Source organism: Pyrgilauda ruficollis, unplaced genomic scaffold (genome assembly GCF_017590135.1).
Source record: "Pyrgilauda ruficollis isolate IOZ18807 unplaced genomic scaffold, ASM1759013v1 scaffold838, whole genome shotgun sequence".
Taxonomy (NCBI): Eukaryota; Metazoa; Chordata; class Aves; order Passeriformes; family Passeridae; genus Pyrgilauda; species Pyrgilauda ruficollis.
In genome coordinates this window covers 1615-2659 of record NW_024530355.1, presented here as the reverse complement: position 1 = coordinate 2659, position 1045 = coordinate 1615, and the positions used below count along the sequence as shown (strand labels likewise).

The 1045-nt window shown below is 74.5% G+C and overlaps 1 protein-coding gene across 1 annotated transcript in view; it reads right to left on the bottom strand.

Moving 5' to 3' along the window:
- The window catches only part of LOC121364460 (aldehyde dehydrogenase family 16 member A1-like), a gene marked incomplete at its 5' end in the record, with an annotated part of 3009 nt that extends 1966 nt beyond the window's left edge, over positions 1-1043 (bottom strand). Inside the window, 3 exons of the mRNA XM_041487742.1 lie at positions 165-258; positions 720-856; positions 939-1043. Of these exons, the coding sequence (XP_041343676.1) occupies positions 165-258; positions 720-856; positions 939-1043 (336 nt within the window). The remainder of the gene's footprint in view (positions 1-164; positions 259-719; positions 857-938) is intronic.
- Positions 1044-1045: the final 2 nt, after the last annotated feature.

The window sequence follows — 1045 nt, the reverse complement described above, 5'->3', positions numbered from 1 at the left end:
CCCTGGGGACCCCCAAAACCCACCCCACTCCCCCCTAAACCGCTGAGGGGCCACCCCAGGGCACCTCCACGCCCCTCCAGCTTCTCCAGGACACCCCCAAACCGCCCTGGGCCCCTCCCAAACCACCCAGGACCCCCAGCAGAGCCCCCCTTGGCAGCCCCCACCTCATCCAGGTCGGTGTCCGCGGCCCCCCAGGCGCTGCCCCCGAGGGGCTCGGGCAGCTCCAGCGAGTTGAGGCACACCAGGCCCTGGGGCAGCCTGCGGGGGGGCGGCGTCAGAGCCCGGCCAGGGGTCAGAGCCCGGCCAGGGGGCAGAGCCCGGCCACGGGCAGAGCCCGGCCAGGGGGCAGAGCCCGGCCAGGGGTCACTCCTGGTCAGCCCCCAGGGTCACTCCTGGTCAGAGCCCACCCAGGGTCACTCCTGGTCAGTGTCAGTGCCCACCAGGGTCATTCCTGGTCAGCCCACCAGGGTCACTCCTGGTCAGTGTCAGTGCCCACCCAGGGTCACTCCTGGTCAGCCCCCCAGGGTCACCCAGCTCAGTGTCCACCAGGGTCACTCGTAGTCAGCCCCCCCGGGTCACCCTGCTCAGTGCCCCCCCGGGTCACTCGTGGTCAGCCCCCCCGGGTCACCCTGCTCAGTGCCCCCCAGGGTCACTCGTGGTCAGTGTCCACGGGTCACCCTGCTCAGTGTCCGTGTCCCCCGGGGGTGTCCCCGGCTCACCCGTCCGCGGTGTCCAGGGCCGTGCTGATGTCCTGCGCCCACACGGAGGCGGCCGGGCCGAGGGGCAGCGTCCGGGCCACGGCCACGGCCTCGGCGGGGCCGCGCACGGCCAGCAGCAGCAGCAGCGGCCCCGCGGCCTGGGGGGCAGCGAGGGGGCGCTCAGGGGGACCCCCAGAGGCGCCCCCATCCCCATGCCGAGCCCCCCCGGGGGGCACCCACCGGCTCCCGCAGGCAGCGCGAGGTGGGGGCCACCCCCGAGATCAGCGTGGGGGGGAAGAAACGCCGCCCCTCCCCCGGCAGCGGCGGCAGCGGAGCCTGGAAAACCT